General features: G+C 45.4%; 1 protein-coding gene across 1 annotated transcript in view; it reads right to left on the reverse strand.

Moving 5' to 3' along the window:
- The window catches only part of LOC149067716 (uncharacterized), a 113453-nt gene that overhangs the window by 8075 nt on the left and 82525 nt on the right, over positions 1-22853 (reverse strand). Inside the window, exons 5-9 of the mRNA XM_089252358.1 lie at positions 12794-12985; positions 11738-11861; positions 7224-8607; positions 5608-5844; positions 2519-2620 (exon numbers count right to left, since the gene is read on the reverse strand). Coding sequence (XP_089108484.1) covers positions 2519-2620; positions 5608-5844; positions 7224-8607; positions 11738-11861; positions 12794-12985 — 2039 coding nt within the window. The remainder of the gene's footprint in view (positions 1-2518; positions 2621-5607; positions 5845-7223; positions 8608-11737; positions 11862-12793; positions 12986-22853) is intronic.

Genomic DNA, 22853 nt, shown 5'->3' on the forward strand with positions numbered 1-22853 from the left:
ATGTTTTCGCGATATTTCAAGCCCAGATCTTTAGCAATATTTCAAGGCAAGATGTTTTCGCGATATTTCAAGCCCAGATCTTTAGCAATATTTCAAGGCAAGATGTTTTCGCGATATTTCAAGCCCAGATCTTTAGCAATATTTCAAGCCCAGATCTTTAGCAATATTTCAAGCCCAGATCTTTAGCAATATTTCAAGGCAAGATGTTTTTTGCGATATTTCAAGCCCAGATCTTTAGCAATATTTCAAGGCAAGATGTTTTCGCGATATTTCAAGCCCAGATCTTTAGCAATATTTCAAGGCAAGATGTTTTCGCGATATTTCAAGCCCAGATCTTTAGCAATATTTCAAGGCAAGATGTTTTCGCGATATTTCAAGCCCAGATCTTTAGCAATATTTCAAGCCCAGATCTTTAGCAATATTTCAAGCCCAGATCTTTAGCAATATTTCAAGGCAAGATGTTTTTTGCGATATTTCAAGCCCAGATCTTTAGCAATATTTCAAGGCAAGATGTTTTCGCGATATTTCAAGCCCAGATCTTTAGCAATATTTCAAGGCAAGATGTTTTTGCAATTTTTCAACCAGAAGATCCTTTCGCAATATTTCAAGACAAAAGATACTTTGCGATATTTTCCATATCAGATATATTTTAGCGATATTTTCGGTATCAGACATGATTCTTAGCAATATTTTACGTACGAGACATGATGTTTAGCAATATTTTCCGTACGAGACACGATTTTCAGCGATATTTTCGACGCAATATGTGTTACTGCTAAAGCCCAAAGTTGGCCACTTCGCCACCAGTGTGACCCGGCCAATATCAGCAATTCATGCTTTGGCCGGTCCCTATATATAAAGATCCCTTATATCGATCCTTATGATTCGGGGTCATCGCCGCGTTGGCGTGTCTTTTGTGTGATAATTATGTGGCCAAATACACACAATTAGCCATAGCTAACCATAATTATCACGGTTAGCTCTGGCAACCCTAGCGATCAAAGTAATCTGAATATCGATATCTTAGCGATACATATATATGGTAATCGACATATAGGGGCCGGCTAAAGCCCGAATTTCGGACATTGGCCGGGTCAGCTGGGCTGTAGCAGTAAAAATATATATAACCTATACATGATGATTTACGGATATTCCTGACTTCCTTTCGCGACATTAATATAACCAGATGGTTCGTCGACATTTTCAAGATGAGATCTTTTTGCGATATTTTCTGAACGAGACGATGATTTCCAGCGATATATTTTTCACGTAATATATATTTACCACAAGATTTTTTTTTTTCAGCATTAAATTTTTGCCGATATTCTCAAGACGAAACCTCTTCGCGATGTTTTTAGCAACAGGCTTATCTCTTTGTAAAATGATATTTTTAGGAATATTCTCCATAACTGTTTTTGTGTGCGATATTTAAATCACAAGATTTTTCGTTAGATGTTTGTTCTCCAGACGAGATTTGCGCGTCTTTTTTGTTTTTGGGACGGATTTCCCGTTGCCAGATTTTTAGCGATATTTCAAGATGATATTTTTTCGCAATATTTCAAGACGAGATCCTTTCGCGATATTTTAATACGATATTTTTTCGCAATATTTCCAGAGGAGATCATTTCACGATATTTCAAGATGAGATCCTTCCGCGATATTTCAAGATGAGATCCTTCCGCGATATTTCAAGATGAGATCCTTCCGCGATATTTCAAGATGAGATCCTTCCGCGATATTTCAATACAAGAAGAGATCATTTCGCGATATTTTAATACGATATTTTTTTCGCAATATTTCAAGATCCTTTCGCAATATTTCAAGACGAGATCGTTTTGCGATATTTTAAGACGATATTTTTTCGCGATATTTTAAGACGATATTTTTTTGCAATATTTCAAGACGAGATCCTTCCACGATATTTCTCGTATGAGACATTTTCTGTTATGAATTTCATGCGATATTCTTGGCCGCAAACATCTTTGCGAAATAAAATGAAATTTCTTTTTCGCGATATTTGCATCTCAACGTTTTTCGGGTTTTTGTCAATGTTCTCAAGACGAGATATTGTTGCGGCACTTTTACGGCACGACATTTTTTTGTTATCTCTTAGGATATTTCTTTCGCGATATTTATACCATAAGTTTTTTTTATTGGATTTTGGCAATATTCTTAGACGAGATCATTTATAAAATATTATATTAGCAAAATTATCAGCTACAGATCTCTTGTTAGTCTAGGCCAGTGATTCCCAACGTGGATGTTAACGCCCCCTGGGGGGGGGCGATGGAATGTTCCAGGGGGACGGTAGAAGCTACGGGTACAGAAATTGTACAGCGAGATTTTCACTGAGCTTTTTCAACGATACATTCAGGACGACACATTTCGCGCGATGTTTCAAACGGCGATTTATTTTTAACGAACGATGTTTCACTTTTTCCCGCCCCCAAAATGCCAAATCAGAAGACGGCGGGTTAAAAATTAAAAGTGGCGCCAACTGGCGACATTGCAAACTCACCAGGGAGCGGGAATTCGTCGCCAAGGTTACTGATCCTCCGCAATATGATACCGTCGTCCAATGACGTCTTCGAATTGACGGCTGAGCTCCCGCCATTGCAATCTGATTGGTCGAGAGAACAAAAAAAAAAGCACTAATTAATTAAAAACGTCGCCAAGAGACACACGATATTTACAAACACGTTGTTTTTGACACCCGATTGTGTCAGAGAAAAGACACAGAAATTAATAACATTTGCATGGAAAAATATGGTGGCAGTGTTTCAGTGGCGATATTCCAGTCTAGCCAAGGTTGCTGCTAGAAGAGCATGTACGGGGGGGGAGGGGGTGCTTCGCGGGCTTTAGTCCAGGGCGGCAATTTGACAAATGAGAGGTCGAGAAATACAGTCGAATCCCGTTATAACGAACTCCAAGATACCGGAGAAATCCCTTCGTTATAACGAAGTTTCGTTATAAAGGAATTCTGAGTTTTTGTATTGTTCCCACGAAAACGTATCTGGGGGGAGATTAGAAAAGTGTTTGTTAAAACGAGATTTTCGCTATAACGGTATTCGACTATATTATAATGGGAGAAGGGCGGTAAAACCATAAATCGGTCTCTACATAGAGAGAGGGGGGGGGGCAACTAGGTCAGTGAGTGACTTCAAAGAGTGACGAAAAACTGCGTGCAAGCATGTGAATGACCGAAGAGTAACTCAGAGCGAGAAACCACGTCAATGATCGGCTAAAAGAGTGACCTAGAGCACAGGTCAGTGAACGACCCAAACAGTGACCTAGCAAGTTTGCGATCATGGAGTGACCAAAACTATGCGCAAGCATCTGAGTGACCAAATGAGGGCCCTAGAGAATGTATGAAAAAGGGAGTGACCAAAAGAATGACTTAGAGTGTGTGTGTGTGTGTCTGAGTGTCCGAAACAGTGTACAAGTATATGAACGACCAGGTTTGTGAGCGACCACAACAGTGACCAAGAAAACGTGCAAGCATACGAGTGACTATATGCCATATATCTGCCTCTACGTAGAGAGAGGGGGTACTAGGTCAGTGAGTGACCAAACAAATGATCTACAGAGTTTGCAAGCATGTAAGTGGTCTAGAGAGCAAGCGTGGTCTAGAGCGGGACCACGTCAGTGAACGACTAAAAAAGTGACCTGGCGAGTTTGCAATCATGGAGTGACCAAATGGGTGACTTAGAGGGCATGAAATCATGTCAATGAGTGACCAAAAGAATAAACTAGAGAGCAAAAGACCAGGTTAATCTTACCAAAAGAGTGTCCTAGACAGTGAAGGACCAAGTCAGTGAGCGATGAAAGGTGTCAGTGAAACATAGAAAGTGTGAAATCATGTGAGTGACCAAAAGAGTGACTTAAAGTCCTAGGCGTACTTACAGGAGCAATTTCAGATCACTTGAGCGAAGTGCAAAACTTTTCCAGATCACCTGAGTGACCGTTAGTATATTTACAGATTACTCGAGTGCTTTGCAAATCACTTCAGTGAGTCCGCGCTGCAGTTCCACATCACTTAAATAACCCTCGGCATATTTACAGATCACTTGAATGATCAGCGGTGCAGTTCCACAAGTCACTCCAAGGTAACTTAAGTGACCCGCGACGCATTCCCAGATCACTTGAGTGATGCGGGAACTTGACACTATAAATTCACTATTCGGGGGGGGGGGCAAAGTGATTTTTTTTAGGCCCTACCTGGCCAATTTTCGAAAAATTCAACCACTTCTAGTTTTTCTGAGGCCCCTCTTTCCTCGAGGCCCGGGTGGCCCTCACGCTTAAGACTTAGCATCATAGGGGCCATTCAAATATTACGTAAGCAGATTTTCAGCCATTTTTGACCCCCCTCCTCCCCCTTGTCAGCAAAACACTGACCCCACTCCCCCCCCCCCGTCAGCAAAATTTCGTCAGCAGCTTAGAATATTTCATACCTTCAAAAAGGGGTGGTTGATGACGTGAGCAACCTTCAAACCCCCCTCCCCCTTCATTAAAAGTCAGCAAATCCGACCCCCCCCCAATGCTGACGTAATACTTGAATGACCCCATAGACATAAGATTAACATGCTGGTTGCATTATAATCTGTTTATCATAGAGGGGGAAATGGCTATAAGCGGCATCACAGCGCCATCTATTGCCACGAATCAGAACTCGTACTTGTTCGTTGTTGTCTTGTAAGTTTTATCATCATGTAACACGTTTGCCCTGACAAATCTCACAAATTCTGAGTCACTAATATAATACTATTGAAAATAAAGACCTGCCAGCGGCTGTTATAGCCCTGAGGGCAGGACTCGGCGAAACAAATTCTCGCATTCCGCAAATTAGAGAGGGATCAGGCCTGCGAGCAACCAAAAGAGCGTGCGAGCACGTGAGTGGGGGGGGGGGGAACTGCATGCGATGACCAAAACGCTGTGCGTGAATGACCAAAACACCGATCTACAGAGCGTGAGTATGGGAGTGACCTAGAGAACTGTGCAAGCATCGGAACGACTAATAGAGTGACATACAGAGAGGGATTAGGTGAGTGAGCAACTTGAAAGAGTGTGCGAGCCAGCGCCGTCTTAAAGCATGGGCCCGGGGGCCTCAAGAGAAAAGAGGTCCTCACAAAAATTTGAACTGGTTGAGATTTTCGGGAATTTGCCTGGTAGGGCCTTAGAAAAATCCTTTGGCCCGGGGGGGAGGGGCACTCATGATGCTGTTAATAAGACAGCCCTTTTGCGAGCACGCGAGTGACCAAAAGAGTGGTGTAGATGGGTGTATAAGCATGGGAGTGAACAAAAGAGTGATCAATTGAGCCAGAGATGAAAAGTGACCCCGATAGTTTGGAAGCATGTGAGCGACCAAAAGAGTGACTTACGGGCAGGGGCACATTTACCGGCGAAGGGGGGGGGGCTTGCTAAGCGGGCTATAAGCCCAGGGCGGCCGATTAGAGGAATGAGTAATCAAGAAAATTAGACCCGAATGGGTGTAGGGCGGCAGGGTTTGTATTACCCGCAGGAGACAAAACCCATAAATCCCACCTATGCCCCCCCCCCCACTTCGGGAGCACGAGTTAATGCTAATGCGACTGATAGGAGGCTTTTTACCGTTCTTGTTCTTGATTTTCTTGCTCATGCCGAAGAGGCTCCTCTTGGACTTCTTGTCGCTCTCGTCCTCCAGGAGCTTGATCGGAGGGGCGCTCGAACTCCTGAAGTGCTGCTTCTGCTCAGCGTCGTCGTCATCGGGCGACACGAACGAACCGTTCTTCAGTCCGTAACTGTCCAGGCTGTCGCAGTCAGTCCCGTTATTACGTTCACTGTAGTAGTCGGGGCCCAACTTCATTCCTAGGATGATAGTAAAGGGGTAAAAATCAATAGCAACCCTTTCCAGTCATTATATATAATATAAGGGGTTCTTAACCTTTTTTTTTTTTTTTAGCTGCGACCCTACGGGAACAATAAGGTAATCTTCGCGACCCTTGGAACTGTTTTTCGAAATTTTCCAGTGACGCAATATGTGTATTTCATAACAGGTAATGTAAGGGGCGGCCCATTTCAGAAGCCCCGGCGAATCAAGTTTGGGTCGCGATTATCAGCTCAAGGTACCCTGCCTTTAAGTGATTTGAACGACCCACATTTAGGAAGCCCCTGAAAATCAGGTTTGAGTCTTGGCCCATAGCTCAAGAATCCCCGAGTGTAAGTGGATTTGTACGACCCCATCTCGGAAGCCTTAAATAAAGTTTAGGTCGCGAGACTCTCAGCTTAAGAATCCCTGGCTATTATTAGAGTTTTACGACCCATCAAGGAAGCCACCATGAGTCAGGTTTGGGTAGTTACCACGCTCACGACCCAAACTTGATATTCAGGGGCTTCTGAAATGAGTCGTATGAATCCCCCCCCCCCCTTTCAGTACTGTTATAAAATACACATATTGCGTCACTGGAAAATTTCGAAAAACAGTTTCAAGGGTCGCAAAGCCGATCTCACTGACATAGCTCAAGAATCCCTGTTAAGTGAATTTTTACGACCTGATCTCCGAAGCCCAAGCGAATTTAGTTTGGGTCGTGACCCATAGCTCAAGAATCTCTGTCTATTAGTAAAGCTTTACGACCCATTTAGGAAGCTCCCGCGAGTCTTGGGCGATATTTGGTCAAGCGATATTAGTCAAGCGATATTTGGGTTGTGACCAATAGCTCTGGCTGTTAGTGGATTTGTACGACCCATCTCGGAAGCCTCTGCAAACCAGGTTTGTGTCGTGACCCTTTTGTAATTTGTACGGTCCATCTCCAAAGCCCACGAGAATCAAGTTTGGGTCGTGATCCATTGATTTTGTACAACCCATTTCCGAAGACCCTACGAATCAAGGGTCGTGACCCATAGCTCAAGAATCCCTGGCTGCAAGTGAATTTGCACGATCCATCTAGGAAACCAATACGATATCAAGTTTGGGTCGTGACACCTATCTCAAGAATCCTTTGTCTATAAGTGGACTCATCTAGAAAGCCCCTACGAATCAGTTTAGTGTCGTGACCCATTGACACAATTTGTACAACCGAACCCCGAAGACCCTGCGAATCAAGTGTGGGCCGTGACTCGCAGCCCCAAAAGTTACTGGGTGTTTGTATATTTGAACGAACGATTCTCGGTAGCCCCGGCGACTCATAGGTTAAGAACCCCTGTTACGATCAATAGACTTCCTTCAAAGACGTATAATATATACTCACCGATCGGTAATGTCTGTGACCTCAGGTTGTCCACGGGGACCTTGTCGCAGTCATCTTTAAGGTCGGAGACGTTGTGGAGGTCCAGGTCGCTTTGACTAGAGCTGTAACCGAGGCTGCTGACGGAGCTGTTGAAGGTGGACTTGTTGCTGGAGTACTCGACCCTGCCCTTGACGTCGGGCGTCGACGAGGTCAGGATCTCCTTGATGCCGGGACTCATGTCCTCCTCCATCGAATACGAGAATCCCAGGAGAGGTGGTATCAGGGAGACGTCCCCGGGGGGCAGCACCTTTGGGATGTCTTCGATCTTCCTACCGAGATACCCGTTGTTGCTACGGAAGCTCGTCGGGAGTGACTTCAGATCACCGGGTTCCGAGCGAGGACCGTTGAGAACATCGCAGGGCAGCGAGTTGCCGTCCTCCGAGGAGTCCTGGACGATTACCTCTCGCTGTTTCCGAGGCGGTTTCGGTGGCGGCGGGGGCATGAAAGAAGGAGGCGGCGTGGCCAGTGGCGTAATCTGGTTCGTCCGTATCAGACGCCTCACTTCCGCGAATTTCTCGTCTAGCAACAGTATCCTGCTGATCCGTTGAGTCTCGAGGCGACTAGCGTAACCGGGAGACGACAACTGCCCAGGGTCTCCGGCTGCCACTCGAACAGTGGACTCTTCCGAAACGTGTTGTCCCTCGTGACACGACGCTACCTCGATCGCATCGCCGCCGTCTTTGGTCACCGCGACCGGCGACCGTTTCGGGACGACTTCGCGGTTGCTTCTGGGAAACGACCTGGACCGGTAGGAGTCGCCGCCGTCCAGGTCGTTATTGCCCGTCGCTCCTCTCAGCTGCTCCAACCGCCTCTCGAACTTCGCTCGGCGCTGGGCGACCGTAGGGGACTTTTGAACGTCCATCTGAACGTCGGACTGGGTGGTGACGGGGTCCTCGGTTGTTGAGCTTTCTTGGTTGTTCGGTGTCGGCACGCGTTGGTGATGATGGCTCGTGGGTGACAGATCGTCGTCTTGGGGCGACGACGACGATCGCCGGCTTATCTCGTCGTTACCAGAGTGATTTTTCAGCGGCGTATCTCCCAGATTAGATAGCGCAGTAGGGGTTGCCACCGCCGCCGAGGTGTTGTTGTTTGCAGAATTCTTTGGACTCTCGCCTCGACGAGCTGATAACGACGTGTCATCACTCGACTTCGTAAGAAAACCGAGGAAATGCCTCGGCGAGGACGATGAGTAATAACTGAAACCTTCGGCGTAAGATCGACGCTTGGCGATCTTGTCGTCGTCTTCCCTGACGGATATGTCACTCGCGAACAGGAGGTCTTCGTGGCTGCTCAGCCTGGTGGCGGGATTACGCTTTGGCACTGGCGGTGGCGACACCTTACGGAACTTCAGAAAAAAAAGAAAGGAGAAATAAACAGAGATAACGAGATTATATAACAACACAAACAAAAGATAACCACAAAAATAATATAAGTGGGGGAGGGGGGGGGGAACAACAATCGCGATCTCTTCAGGATGAGCATCTCGAATTGCGTTCCAAGGACGAGTCATTGTGACCGGCTGCAGACAATTAAGAATGCTCAGATGCAGGGGCAGCCCTTACCAGACGCGAGGGCCCGGTGCGAAGATATTATCGGACCCAGATGAAGCTCCGATTTTATAAATTTTGCGGTGGGGGAATCGGCATCCACATTGTTTCAGAATATGCAGGAATTCTGAGGAACAAATAAATACATATCGATTTAAATTGACACAAAACTTGATGTAAATGAAGCACTGAAGGCAACTAGAGAGGAGGGCAAGTGCCCTGGGCGGCGGAATTTAGGGGTAGGTGGGAAACAAAGAACACCATTACAAAATTATCGAATTTTAAAGCTGGGGGGGGGAGACAAAATGATGTTTGCTCCGGGCTGCTGGATAATGTTTGCCCCCAGGAGGCAAAAATCCTAGTTACGGCTCTGCCTGTAACACACTTCTAAAGGCGGCTCTGTTCAGATGATATCCCGTTTCGAATGTTTGACCGGAGATACGAAGCCGGGAAGAGTAGGGGGGGGGTCGTGGGGGTCCAGGACCTGGACACCTAAACTGTCCACAGCGACATGGAGGGCTCATTAGAGCCACTAAGCCAAGGGGGGGGGGGGGACTTGGCTGGCACATCGACACGAAGGGTTCACCAAGGGTTCGCCGCCAAGCCGAGGAGAGTAGACGTGGTGCTTCCCAGGACCTGGCCCGGCCACGGTAAACAACAAAGGGCTCACCGGAGCTGCAAAGCGATAGACATAAAATCTGAATATTGTGAATTCTTCCGATTATAACATTCGGAAATTTTTAAATTTGCATCATTTTTTTTCTTCTAAATGTGTTTTATTGCCGTAAAGCACCCGACAACGCCGCCAGCGCCCCCCCCCCATCCGTTGCGATGGCTAAAATTGGCAATTGTCGATGGAGGCTGAGCGGCGTACGGTATAAAATGAAATGGGTGGAGACATGGGGGGGGGGAAGCATGGGCGAAGATACGGGGGTGCGTGGGGAGGCATTGTCCCCCCCCCCACCCCCAGTGTCAAAGGTTGGGTCGACTGATCTAATGTATATATGAATTGACATCATCATCTTGCCCCCCCCTCCCAGCAGCAATAATGACCATGCCCCCCCCCCCCCAGACTACCAAGTCTATCTCCGTCTATGGGGGGGGGGGAGTGGCCCGTCAATGATGGAACGGACTGATCCAATGCATACGCATATACAGAGTACATATGAGAGTCCTTTCATCCTGGAATGACTCGCGAACCTTTGATCCTAGAAGCACACTTCCAGGTGCTATATCAGGGCCAGGCGATTGACGCCCCCTCTTTTTTACTTTAAATCCCCCCCCCCCCCCGAATATGTTATTTGAATAATCCAGAAAATATGCACATAAAAATTGTGAAATTCTGTTGCATGGCGGAAAATGGATCTTCCCCACATCCTTCAGCCGGGAACCCAGGTCGGTATTGCTCACGGGTCCCCCCCCCCCCTATTAAAATCAATTTATAGTGTAAAAGACAATAAGGGTTACGCGATTCACGCCGGTCTGCAGTGGTACAGCCCTCTCAGCACTAACCCCCCCCCCCTTCTCCATGTGTTGCCAGGGCCACCATTACCCGAAGCGTGACCCGGTGAGACAAATAATAACGGGGCAAGATTCGTCTCACCAATTTCGGGGCACCAAAAATGTTTAGGACTAATTATTTTAGGGGGTGGAGGATGAATCGGCATCCATTTTTCCAGAATGTGTGAAAAATACTGCCAAATATCTATAAAAACATTTAAGCAAAATTGATGGCAACTCAGAATTAATTCGAGAGATAATTTCAGAATTGGCGAAGGCCTCCAATAATTTACAGTGAGTTCGGGCAACACCACTCACCTTCTACAGGTGGTGTTGGTTCGGAGTCCCATAAAGAACGGGTTGCACGCAGTGCCGTCTTAACGCATGGGCCTACCCGGGCACGGCGCGGAGGGCCCCAAGAGAAGAGAGGCCTCAGAAAAACGAGAAGTAGCTGAATTTTTCAAGAATTTTTAAGGTAGGGCCTCAGAAAAAGCACTTGGCCCGGGGGCCCCCATGATGCTCTTAAGACGGCCCTGGTTGCAAGACCACACCTGTCACACCCCCCCCCCCCAAGGGCAATTCTGGTAGTATCTAGGAGGCTTTGGTACAGCCCAATCTGTGTTTTGAATTACTGTAGGTTGGACTGATGGACAATGGGCATTCCAAAATGGGCTGCCGCTTTTTCAGTCATATTTGAAAGGGCACTATCTATTGGCTGAATTTGAATGGTGTTGCTCGCGCAACACGAGCAGATATCTTCCGCCGTCCCTGCACGCGCTCCCCCCACACATGGAAAATTTATAGCGTGAAAAAACAAAAAATGACGACAATCGTCCGGCCCTGTCAGCCCAACCCTTGTGGTGGCCATTGGGCTGACAGGGCTCCAGCCCTCTGGACGATTCTCATTATCTTTTGTTTCTTTCACGCTAATATAAATTCACTTTTGAAGGGGGGAATTCTTAAAAAGTCTTGCCAGGGGTCTCGCCAAAGATTTCAGCGTGGGCGCGCCCTGAGGTAAGATTAGTGGGGAGGGGGGAGCTTATTAGGCCCTGCCCGCTCCCATGGCCCCCTCAAGAAGTGGGCTGACAAGGCTCCAGTCCTGGGGCCCCGGGACGATTTTCACAATTTTTTTGCTTTTTCACGATATAAATTCATCATAAAGGGGCCCCGTGAAAGATCCCAGCCTATGACCCTGCTCTAGGATGTGGGGGGCCATGCCATAGGCGGAGATAGACTTAGAACTCTGGGGGGGGGGCAAGGCCATTATTGCTGGGGGGGGGCACGATGATGATGATGTCAATTCACATATACACATTAGATCACTCGACTTCACCTTTGATGATGGGGGGGGGGGGCAATGCCCTCCGCCCATGGGCCATGCCCGCTCCAGAAGAAAGGTGACAAATAGAATTATTGTTTAATCTTTACCTGATCTGCGATCATGGAAGCATATGAGCTGGTGCTGCCATCTATCGGAAGAGACTGGAAAGAGTGGGTTGAGTTGGATCGGACGAAAGTGGCGCCATCGCTCGCTGAACTGGACACGTCATACCTTTTTCATTTTTTGGTGAAAATAAAAATATATGCAGATTACAAGTTATTACGAACGCTGAAAAAGAAGGAAACAAAACCAACGTCCAGTGCCGGAACTAGAGAAGAGGGGGGACGGACGGACACAAAGGGGGCCACAGCCCCGGGTGGCAGCAAATTTAATGGATAAAAATTTAAAAAAAAAATTTAGTAAAAAAAATGATGTTAAAACACTTTTTTTCCCGCATCTTTGGGGTTTCACAATAGGGAGGAGGGGGCGGCAAAATCAAGTTCGCCCCCGCTAAGAAAAATCCTAGTTTTACGTCAGTCCTAGATACTTTATCCCTGCCCAACATCACAGACAGGGCAACTAGATGCTCGGTCAGCACGCACCCCCCATGTAATGATGGAGGAGAGGTTAAAGCAAGCTGTGGAAGAGTGCGGGCAATTTTTCACTGGTTTGAGAACGGGTCGCGGGCCACTTAGCTAAGTGATCTCGGACAGCACCGCAGGTCACTCAAATGACACGTAAATGAGCTGCGGGACACAAATGCTCAGGAACTGTGCCATGGATCACTTCAGTGATGTGGAACTGCTCCGCGGGTCACTTAGACGATGTGAAAATTTGCCGTGGGCCGCTCAAGTACTTCTGGAACTACGTTGCACAAGTGATATGTAAGCACGTGCGACGGTGGACACTTAATTAATGCAGAAGTGCAATGCGGGACACGTAAGAGATCTGTTCACTTGCCACTTAGTTTGTATTTACAAAATAAATGGTAAAATAAATGAGGTCGCGGACCGCATTTGGCCGGCGAGCTACGGTGTGAGCATGTTAAAGGGTGAAATTCGCACCCACTCTGGTCCGGCACCTGGGGCACCAGAACCAACGTTGTGTTTGTCCCCCTCCCCCTTCTCAGTTGCGGCCTCGGTCATAGATATCGGAAATCTCACCTGCTCCGGCTCCTTGGATAATCAAACCCGGATTTCCGATGTCCGTTCGGGATCCCGCCATTGTGTTCGTGCCAGATATCGCCATTATAGGACGAGGAAGGCGGCGATCGGCGCCACGAGTCGCCGTCATCATCGTCGAATTCCGCCAAGACTCGGTCCAAGACGTCCAAGGATTTTCGGATATCTTCTTGACTGGATAATTAGAAAAAATATATATAATTAATATATATAGTACCTAAAATATATATATGTTTTTATGTAGCCACACACACAAAATTGACACTAATAGCGCCACCATGTTTAGACACTTGACATGCAGGACTGAATCATCACCTCCTAGAGATAGAAAGCCTCTGTACTGTTTGCAATAAACGTCATTCAGCCTACCTAGCAAGTTTGCCACATTTTGAAACACAGCATCCTATTTCGTTTCTTCTTATTTTGGCGTAGAATCTTCCTGATTGGCTCACAAATACCGCGTAGTGATTGGATGTGGGGCATAGAAATCGCAAATTTTTGCTGATATAGATCTATCAAGGAAGACATGGCTCTATATCATGAGGCAAAAAATTTCAGAGTCCCGCTCTACGGACCTTGGAGCGTCTACGGACTTCAGAGAAAACTTCGAAAAATCTTCACGGCAGAACGCCCCCAGAAGCCTGCCATCCAGCGAACCGGCAGAACCAGGTGCCGAGACTCCGACGGCCACATCCGCAGACGAACTAGCGGATGCCTCTGACTCTGGGTCGGCCATAAGCCTAAACTCAACGTATGAAATGTTCGAGTTCGCGAAGTCCTGCCTCGAGGATATAATGAAGTTGGACTCTGGCAAAGAGAAGAGAGCCGTCGTCAACAAATTTCTCGTCGAAGCCGGAAATATCCTGGTCAAAGACTGATGATAAGGGGCTCTCTGACTCTATTTTATTTCAGCATTTTTTATTTAATCAGATTTTTCTCAACTTTTCTACTTTTCTTTTCACCCATCTTTTTCTTTCAAAAAATCAAAAAAACCCTTCTTCAAAAAAACTTAAAAATTTGTGAGAAAAAAAAAAAAAAATTGTGCTTTATTTTATTTTTGTTTGACTTCTTCCATTTTCTGAACTTTGAAAAATAATATACTAATTCTATCTCTGAATTTTCTCTTCTTGTTGCTAACCATATCGATTACAGGTCCAGCCAACCAGGGATCGAGACCGCACCAGCCAATCCCGTGCGAGCAGAGGCGAAGTTACCTTGTCGCTTCCGAACTTCTTCACAGCGAAACATAATCGTAATGGTACTAATACAAGAAGGTTGCTGCCGGCATTTTACCTGCAAAATTCGTTTAAATTTAATAATAATTTAAACAGGACCATGACCTTATCATTTTTCCCAAATTTGACAACTTTCCAATACACATGCACTTTTAATTTCCACATACTCCCTTGTCTTTCTCTTCATACGTAGTCCCCGTGGCTACAGTTTGTAAGCCCGCAGATGGTTCCCTTGAACCAGGCCCGGGAGATAAAAGTTTAATTCTGGTCTGGTCTGGCTCTATATCATGAACATGACACATTTATATCGTGAACCTGACAAAGATCTATATCAGATTCTCGATGTAGACCTGATATAGATCTATCAAAGAAGACATGGCTCTATATCATGAACATGACACATTTATATCGTGAACCTGACAAAGATCTATATCAGATTCTCGATGTAGACCTGATATAGATCTATCAAAGAAGACATGGCTCTATATCGTGAACCTGACAAAGATCTATATCAGATTCTCGATGTAGACCTGATATAGATCTATCAAAGAAGACATGGCTCTATATCGTGAACCTGACAAAGATCTATATCAGATTCTCGATGTAGACCTGATATAGATCTATCAAAGAAGACATGGCTCTATATCATGAACATGACACATTTATATCGTGAACCTGACAAAGATCTATATCAGATTCTCGATGTAGACCTGATATAGATCTATCAAAGAAGACATGGCTCTATATCGTGAACCTGGCAAAGATCTATATCAGATTCTCGATGTAGACCTGATATAGATCTATCAAAGAAGACATGGCTCTATATCATGAACATGACACATTTATATCGTGAACCTGACAAAGATCTATATCAGATTCTCGATGTAGACCTGATATAGATCTATCAAAGAAGACATGGCTCTATATCGTGAACCTGACAAAGATCTATATCAGATTCTCGATGTAGACCTGATATAGATCTATCAAAGAAGACATGGCTCTATATCATGAACATGACACATTTATATCGTGAACCTGACAAAGATCTATATCAGATTCTCGATGTAGACCTGATATAGATCTATCAAAGAAGACATGGCTCTATATCGTGAACCTGGCAAAGATCTATATCAGATTCTCGATGTAGACCTGATATAGATCTATCAAAGAAGACATGGCTCTATATCGTGAACCTGGCAAAGATCTATATCAGATTCTCGATGTAGACCTGATATAGATCTATCAAAGAAGACATGGCTCTATATCGTGAACCTGGCAAAGATCTATATCAGATTCTCGATGTAGACCTGATATAGATCTATCAAAGAAGACATGGCTCTATATCATGAACATGACACATTTATATCGTGAACCTGACAAAGATCTATATCAGATTCTCGATGTAGACCTGATATAGATCTATCAAAGAAGACATGGCTCTATATCGTGAACCTGGCAAAGATCTATATCAGATTCTCGATGTAGACCTGATATAGATCTATCAAAGAAGACATGGCTCTATATCGTGAACCTGACAAAGATCTATATCAGATTCTCGATGTAGACCTGATATAGATCTATCAAAGAAGACATGGCTCTATATCATGAACATGACACATTTATATCGTGAACCTGACAAAGATCTATATCAGATTCTCGATGTAGACCTGATATAGATCTATCAAAGAAGACATGGCTCTATATCGTGAACCTGGCAAAGATCTATATCAGATTCTCGATGTAGACCTGATATAGATCTATCAAAGAAGACATGGCTCTATATCGTGAACCTGGCAAAGATCTATATCAGATTCTCGATGTAGACCTGATATAGATCTATCAAAGAAGACATGGCTCTATATCATGAACATGACACATTTATATCGTGAACCTGACAAAGATCTATATCAGATTCTCGATGTAGACCTGATATAGATCTATCAAAGAAGACATGGCTCTATATCGTGAACCTGACAAAGATCTATATCAGATTCTCGATGTAGACCTGATATAGATCTATCAAAGAAGACATGGCTCTATATCATGAACATGACACATCTATATCGTGAACCTGACAAAGATCTATATCAGATTCTCGATGTAGACTTGATATAGATCTATCAAAGAAGACATGGCTCTATATCATGAACATGGCACATCTATATCGTGAACCTAACAAAGATCTATATCAGATTCTCGATGTAGACCTGATATAGTCTATCAAAGAAGACATGGCTCTATATCATGAACATGACACATTTATATCGTGAACCTGACAAAGATCTATATCAGATTCTCGATGTAGACCTGATATAGATGTATCAAAGAAGACATGGCTCTATATCATGAACATGACACATTTATATCGTGAACCTGATAAAGATCTATATCAGATTCTCGATGTAGACTTGATATAGATCTATCAAAGAAGACATGGCTCTATATCATGAATATGGCACATCTATATCGTGAACCTAACAAAGATCTATATCAGATTCTCGATGTAGACCTGATATAGTCTATCAAAGAAAATCATTACGCAAAGACAAAAAAAAAGTCAGATTCATGGAGGCGAGCGGGCAATTCACATAAACCAATGCTAATGAAAAAAGAAGAGTTGGTGATGGTTATTGTTATGTGAGTGTCGTTGAGCTGGCAGAGGGTGAGCTGGCAGAGGGAAAAGAAAAAGGCACTTATATGCCCCCCCCCGTATAGCCACCTATATATATGACATGAATGTCGCGACATTCATGTCATATATATAGCCCTCTGGTGGCTCGTCGTCCATGAGCTATTAGCTGATCGGTTTCACCGTCCATTGCACGGTTCCGTTCGGCATATATACGCTCTAGCGAAGGAAAATCTCTATCTCCTCTGTAGCTTAGTGGTCAGAGCACTCGTCCGGCAATCGAGGGACCCGGGTTCGACTCCCGGTAGAGGCAGAGATGAGTTTTTTCCTTCCTTAAAAAATTAACATCTCAAATAATAAATATCTTCACAACATCCAGTCTATCACAACATCCGTATATCTTGTATTAACAAGTGGAGAGCGACATTCATGTCATATAAGGACATTACCCCGAGGGGTTGGACTACGCTGACTTTTGCTCGCTAGAATGATGGTCTCTGATCGTCGGAGCACATCTGATGTCAACTACCAGTCAAAGAAAGTCGTCGTGCGGTCGTGTGGGCATCGAACATCAGATCTACAACACGAAAATTCAAGCATTTTCCATCTTTACTTCAAATTATGTGAGACAGATGGCAGCAACAGCAAGAACACGATTCTGGCATCATAAATTGCCAACAAAATGTCAGTTCGTCCTGACATTAAGGCCACACATACACACACTTAGAACACACATTCCGGCACGTACCGATTCGCTAGAAATTCCGTAGAGGAATGTGTAGTGCCGTCTTAACGCATGGGCCCACCCGGGCACCTCAAGAAATGAGGAGCCTCACAAAAAAAAAAAATAAATAAATGAGATGTCTTAAATTTGCCTGGAAGGGCCTCAGAAAAATCACTTGGCCCGAGGGCCCACGATGCTCTTAAAAGACGGCCCCGCGTGTACGGTTAAGTAGTAATAGTCAAAGAAAGGTTTCGAGGGCCAGTGGCACTCGGGCTCCGCGGTCCAGCACGCCCAGTCCTCACCAGCGTGGCACAACTTTAAGGGTGAAGGGCTCACATTCCCTACGGGACACAGAGCAATGTCTGGCCCTTCTAGTCCATAGTTTCCCAAACATTTTGGTCCCCCATCGCCCCCTTGTTCATAAAAAAAATTGTTCTGATCGCCCCCAACCCAATGGGTCCTATACTAAACACAAACCTCTATCCCCCGGCCATTCCATCGCCCCCAGGGGGCAATATTGCCAATTTTGGAAACACTATTCTATTCGGAGAGAGATTCTTAATACCTATAGGAGGAAAGAAACAGAACAAAAACAAACTTACGTCATGTACGTGATCACCGCGTCACACGAACTCTACGCGTACGGAACTCAACAGTACACGGTCACATTCGTTGCCCGACCTTCAAGGAGGGAGGGAGGTGGTCACACAGTGACCGTCAAGTGGAGTATTTGAAAATCATTGCAGCCGCGGCAGCGTATGTATCGTATTGCCCAGGCGACGAACAAAGAAAGTCACTCAAACGTGGGACGAGGAAAATGTCGCTTCGAAACACGTACAAGCCCAGGGCTAGAGACTGACGGAAAGGAAAAAGAAACCTTCGACAAAAGCAGGATGTAGGCTTTTATTCCATCAAACATCATCATCACCACCACCACAAACCACAATCATCGTCGTCACTATCATCATCATCATCATCGCGAGACGAATTGATCAGCAAATATGTACGTGTGACAGTGCTCGAGTGGCGCGTGCGCGCATTGCAACAAGGCAAAGCGGCGGATCCGGGGCGATCGCCCCTCCCATGAGTCGACGCTCGTTGCAACGACCCCCCCCCCCCCGTTCCGTCGTAAACTTTTTTTTTTATCGGGTGGGCGTCATATCGAAAGGAAAACACGTGCGAAGTCGTTATAATGAATACATTTGGGACTTATCCCACCGGTCGTTGTAATGGAATGGTTACTATAACGTGGGGTCGTTATAACCAGTGCCGACTGTAATATGGGATAAATTTGTCTAGGTTAAAATACTGGATGATTCAATGCATCGGCACATTAAGTCGGGATCTCCGACACATCGTCGTGTGTGGGTGTGGATCCGCCTGCCCTCACCCCCCCCCCGCCCCCACAGACACACTCCATTCGCAGCTGAAGATATCTGTCCCGGCTTCATTCACTGCTGAAGATGCCTGCGTTCGCTCAGCCGAGAATCTCGGAAGGGGGTGATAGGAACGATTGCTCCTCCCAAGAGCCGAATAATATTGGAAAACTTGTCTGTCCCGTAAAATACGGGATGACTCAAAGAACTTACAGAATTCGCCCCCCACCCCCTCACGACACATCGTCCTGAATCCGCGCCTGCTACTAGGCCAGAGACGGATTCGTGGTTTCGCCGCCTGTGAGTTACATAAATTTTGCCGCCCTTCTGCCATTGTAGTCAAATTTTCTTGCGACTCATTCCTCAAATTCGCCGCCCTGGGCTATAATCCGCTAAACCGCCCCCTCCCCTGTAAATATGCTTCTGTTCCTAAGTCACTCTTTTTGATCATTCACATCCTTTCACGTTCTCAAGGTCACTTTTTTGGTCGCTGTTTGATGTGGTTCTTTGCTCTTCGGGTGACTCTCCCATACTTTCACACACTCTACGTAATTTTTCTATACTTATACACTCTTCAGATCACTTCTATAGTCACTCACATGCTTGCACGCTCGCTGGATAGCTCCCATGCTTGCACACATCTCTACGCGTCATTTCCGTATTTAAACACCCTCTACGCCACTCCCATATTTACAAACGCGCTGCGTCACTCTTAGTCACTCCGGCTCCTCATTTCTTAGATAATTTTTTTGGTCGCTCACCGACGTGGTTCCTCTATCTCTCTGTAGGTCACGTCCATGCTCGCACGCTCTCTGTCAGTCCAATACTTACACATTCTCTAGGTCACTCACCGACTTGGCCCCTCACTCTCTAGGTGACTCTTTCAACCACTTACTAACCCGGCACCTCACTCAATAGGTCCCTCACATGCTTGCACACTCTCTAGTTTCCAGGCATCTTCAACCGGTCGCTCGCTGAGGCATCAAGAGTGCCCGGTGCTCGGGTCCGATATAGTGCTCGTGAGCACGAAATATTTCATTATTGAATCATTTAAGTTCCATTAGCGTATCTGGTGATTCTGATTTCAACGAACATCCAATGCATATATGCTCAACCAATGGCCCGCGGGGCAAATGTGGCCCCCAGACTTATCTGACACAGACAGCAACCTCAAACTTAATTTTGTAAAAATGCACAAAGCGGCACATTTAAAGATCACTCAAGTGACGCGCGGTGCTGTTCCACATCACTCAAGTGCGTCCGGGCATCAGCCCTCCCTTAGTTGCGGCCCTGACGACCCCTAGCAGAAAGACCAGACACGTCCCGCTCCCCATTCTCATGCAGATATCGGAACGTTTCCGAAGGTCAGTTAAGCCTAGCCCTATTCACCAATCAAGCGTAATGGCCGCTAGACAGTGTGAATAGTCCCGCTCAGTTTATAGAAGCGAATCAGTACCGATCACAGAAGTGTATACGGGCCCAGACCAATTTATATATGTTACGGCCAAAGCCCGAAATCAGCCAGTTGGCGAATTGGTTGATTTCGTTGTAAATTGACCCGGTCAATGTCCGAATTCCGGGTTTTGGCCAGAGCCATTTCGCGGAAAGTCCGAAAACAAAAGACGCGATTTGGAGTCCATCGCGGACTGGCCACACTTCGGACTTCGGCCGCAATGCAAATATACATAAAGCCCGTTGATATTATGCTTATAACACTTCAATCATTATGGATTTACGGTAAATTCACCGACTAACAATACACCGACAACAATTCGACACGAGTGAGTTATGGTTGAGCAAGCAAGTGATAGAGTGATTAATGAATAAGTGACCTAGTGAGTACGCTAATGACAGAGTGAGCGACCTAGTGAGTAAGCTAGTGACAGAGTGAGCAACATAGTAATTGAGCGAGTGAGTGACCCAGCGAGTGAATGAGTTAGTGATAGAATGAGTGATCTAGTGGGTAAGTTAATGAAAGAGTGAGCGACCTAGCGAGCTAATGAGTGATAAAATGAGTGACCTTGTGATTGAGAAGAGTGAGTCACTCGCAGACACATTCGCTCAGTTGTTCCCTCACCCACGGTGGATTTTCCGGACACGATCATTTTGCTTTACCAATACGCAATGACGCGAATTTAAAAAAAGAAAAAGGAGGCCCCGGATGTTACGAATTTCCTGTGTTGCTATAAATTGCCAATTTCAAATTCATTCATTCATGACAGGAAATCATCAACGTCACTAACCGAACAGCATGATTTCTCCGAACAGCATCAACAGCTACGAATAATTCCGCCCGTAGAGGGCGTCACCATCGCTGTGAGAAGGACATCTTTATAGTTCAAGAATTAAATTTTCAACGGGTTATTTTTTCTTCTCGCTTTAAAACAACTGGAAAATATTTTGGACTGAGCGAGTGATTCTCCGACAGTCGACAGAGTCATGAGTGACTATAATTTGGACCGCATAATTTTGTGGGTCATGCCCAGCCCTTGGACGTCCACACTTTGCGACGACTAACATATTTTTAGAGATAATGTAACTGAAGGGCTACAGTTTTATGGGCTCCCGCAAGTTTAATTGTTCGACCGCGAGACTCGTGGTTGAGAAAATTGTCGAGACGGTTGAACAAGTCTCGTCGATTGTTCACACGCGATTCCCGGCAATTTTCCCACCACGAATACGATCACGATTCTTGACAATTTTTCAACAGCGAGTCTCGCCCATTGTTCCACTGAGAGCCTTGACAGTTTTTCAACCGCGAGTCTCGACAATTTTTTCCAAACACGATTCTCTGCCATTGTTCTCTCAACAGCGAGTGTTGACAATTTTTTTAACCCTGACTCTCGACAATTCTTCCCATCCCGACTCTCGGCAATATTGTTCAACCACGAGTGTCGACGTCGACAATTGAATCCCTTCATTACTATACGGACACTGATGGGATCGAAAATTTTGCCGCTAAAGGGGAACGTCCGCTAATAGTTAAAGTACTGTACATTGAAAAAGGGTTTTTTTTTACGAGATTCCAAAAAGCGTCCGTTAACGAGAAGTATCCTCATTTGAGAATTAACCCTTACAGAGGCATTGACGAAATATCTCGCGTAACTCGATGTCTTTTATTTCGGCAATCACAAGATGTTTCTCTTCCTTAAAACTCTCTTATTTCGGCAATGACGAGCTTAGACACTGGCGTTGTGGTTATTTTTTTGCTGTCCAACATGTGCTTTCTATTCCCCCCACAGTTTCCAAAACTTTTTGTTCTACCCCCCCCCCCGCCCCCGTTCAAAAAATTCTCTCCTCATCACCCCCCCTCCCCCCAAGTCAATCCAACCCATAGGGTCCTATACTAAACGCAAAGCTTCTACCGCTCCCCTAGAAACTTCCATCGCCCCCGGGGGCGATAGTGCCCACTTTGGGAAACACTGGCTTAAACAGTGGAATGGGGGGGGGGATACCAAAATGCTCCAGTTTCTACCAAAAATTACTGGTTCTTTTTTTTTGTTGTTGAAGGGTTATTATATGAAGTGGACCAAATGGCGGACAATTCTACCGCCCTGGAGTTTCGGATGGGCTTGACGCCAGGCAGTCGACGCCACTAATTAGAATCATGGATAACGTTATCATTCGGGTATTGTTATTCCCTTCGCAAAGTACGGAACGGACCAATATCTTAACATTGGGGGGGGGGGGGGAGATTTCGTTTATAGTTGTCAGGACTTCGGTTTTTGCTTTTATTTTTCATCGACAGTTTTTTTCACTTCGCATATTCTGAAAACTAAGGTTGAACCAGACTCGTTCTCCCGTATAAGTTATCGTCATCAACCTCGATAACTATGTAGGAGGAGTCAGAGGTCTGCCCCTATTGGAAAAAAATGCCGTAGTCGGTTGAAGATGTAATTGACGCGTAATACACAAACCTCCCATAACGGACACTCCGCATCTACGGAAACCTCCCGTTAACGAGCACTTTTTGAGCTTGTGGAACTTGTCTGGCTCTAAAGTGCATTTCGCTGTGTATTTTAACGGACAATTCCTTTTTAGTGGATGGACATTTCGGTGTCATAGGTGTCCGTTCTTG

This window comes from Pholcus phalangioides, unplaced genomic scaffold (assembly GCF_987345545.1).
Source record: "Pholcus phalangioides strain wild (caught in Gottingen) unplaced genomic scaffold, Ppha-v1.0 ptg000028l_1, whole genome shotgun sequence".
NCBI classification, from domain to species: domain Eukaryota; kingdom Metazoa; phylum Arthropoda; class Arachnida; order Araneae; family Pholcidae; genus Pholcus; species Pholcus phalangioides.